This window comes from Branchiostoma belcheri, unplaced genomic scaffold (genome assembly GCF_001625305.1).
Source record: "Branchiostoma belcheri isolate BF01 breed outbred unplaced genomic scaffold, Haploidv18h27 scaffold2, whole genome shotgun sequence".
NCBI lineage: Eukaryota > Metazoa > Chordata > Leptocardii > Amphioxiformes > Branchiostomatidae > Branchiostoma > Branchiostoma belcheri.
The window spans coordinates 3,735,609-3,737,906 of NW_017803490.1; the positions used below are offsets into that span (position 1 = coordinate 3,735,609).

General features: G+C 37.7%; 1 protein-coding gene across 1 annotated transcript in view; it reads right to left on the minus strand.

Annotated features, from left to right (window-relative positions):
• Nucleotides 1-2,298, minus strand: part of LOC109468396 (aminopeptidase N-like) — a 34,743-nt gene that overhangs the window by 8,593 nt on the left and 23,852 nt on the right. Inside the window, exon 6 of the mRNA XM_019766645.1 lies at nucleotides 487-600. Within this exon, the coding sequence (XP_019622204.1) occupies nucleotides 487-600 (114 nt within the window). The remainder of the gene's footprint in view (nucleotides 1-486; nucleotides 601-2,298) is intronic.

The window sequence follows — 2,298 nt, forward strand, 5'->3', positions numbered from 1 at the left end:
TACAACACCACTTTGATGGATGTAAGGCATCAGTTAGTGCATGTGCCCTTTGGGTATCGGATTGCAGTGCTGGGATTTGAACCATCGGCAGAGAAATGACCAATGCCCCTTTTTACATTCAATGTGCCCCACATTTGCTAAATGATACGTGACATAGCCATACATCCGAATCCGGGTCATTCACATATTACATGTAGTTACATGTAAGTGGACCGTGGAATCTTATATCACTGTTATGCAATTATATCTATCTGATATTTTCTAACTACCACCAAAGAATTATGAGGGATGTAAATAAAAGTCTTAAACATGACAGTCAAAAGGGCTGAATTTCGTCAGAAAGGTACATTTGAAATGGGACATATTTACAAACAGAACATGAAAGGGTAAAAACATTTAGACCAGTATTTGCAAACGAAAAGTAGAAGACTGTCACGACATGTTTAATAACACTGAATCTGATAACACTAAATTGTGTGGACTTACAATGTTGACATCTGGGCGTTGATATGCGACTGATTCGTATGCAAGCATGGTACTGAGGGCCTCGGTCAGCCACAGGTCGTCCCACCACTCCACTGTGACGGAGTTCCCGAACCACTATAGCATCAATCAACATGTTACACACCGTCCACATGTGGTACCTAACGCTGAAAGCTTACATAAGTCACAGTTCAAAGCTCCTCAGTCATTGGGGTTGCGAACGCTGCGCCTTAGCAATTATCCTTCATGGGATTTCGTCTGACGGAAATGCAACAAATGCCCCATGTTTGAAACTCGGTGTTTGACAACTACCAACACCACAACCATAGGTCATGGGCTCTGTGTATGTCTATGTGCCATTTACATGTGCAACCATATAAAATTACATTGGGCATACATTAACCCAACTGTAGCAAAGTGGTATATTGCCCTAGCTACCAATGTGTAACGTATAGAAGTATTAGAGTTGCATAGTTGATGATATCATGCTATTATATTGATAAATTACTGTAATTTGTACCTTGATCGTAGTTATGCTTTTTTTTATACAATTTGGGTACCATTTGGCCCATTTCACGTTTAATAGTGAAAGAAATACCCTTACTTTATAGTCAAGCTCTCACCATATTATATTACGAGTACAGGTCAGTGTGATATATATATATATATATATATATATATATATATATATATATATATATACTAGGAGTATTACAAAAATACTATGAGACTACCATACACAAGACTATGTGTAGTATGAAACAAAAATGTGCTTTCACAATTGGAGTTATCAGACATCTTTTAAAATACTGTGCTATATATAATATGTCAATGTAATATGTAGTACAGGAATTCTCAACCATTTTATTCACCATATTAGCCTACACATCTCAGTGTATATGGCACATTATTTCCATTTTCTTTCACTGTTTCTTAGTCTACAACCAACAGTAAACATGCTATTAGCACATCATTCACCTCCCCTCCCATTACATTTTAGTCTACACCACACTCAACAGTAAACAATATTAGCATGTTATTCACCTTCCCTTCCACTACCTCTTAGTCTACAGAACACCACACTCAACAGTAAACATAGCACGTTATTCACCTTCCCTTCCACTGCCGGATCTTCTCTGATGGCCACAGCGTGCCCATAACTGCTCAGATCTACCCGTGAGAAGATGTCAGCGGCCATGGCCGGTTGGATCATATCATCCCATTGGAGATCACACTGGAATATAGCATAAACATGTATACATAAGTTTGTAAGACTTCAATGCGAGAATGTCAGACTCTAATTATTGATGATGAATAAGTAACGATTTATTATCAATAAGTAGAATGTCATTTCTGCAAAATCATATAAGTGGCATACATGTAGACTTACATCGGTTTCCAAAGTGCGTCAATGCGAAACTTTCCACTCATAAATGGCTTTAGGAATAGCCCTATTCTTAAATAAGTAAAATAAGTAAGTGGCTAATGGTTTGATAAACAAGACTGGATGACTTTTTTAACACTGAGTCCACATTAAAAATATCTAACACTTTGAGGGCCAAAACATGGTACATAGGCAATAAAGTGAACATTCATCATTTTCTGTTCTTTGAACAGAGGTGAAGCATAATGCTTTCTCAAGTAGCTACTATAAAAGCAATGCGGTTTCGATACAGCGCCTACCTATCCAGGCACACCGGGTCACTCCTACTAGTGTGTTTAAGCTGGTTATTTTTCCCAATACATTTTGTAAACATGTTTTGTACAACAGAACAGCTGACCCCCTCTACTAACAATCTATCTACAACACCACTT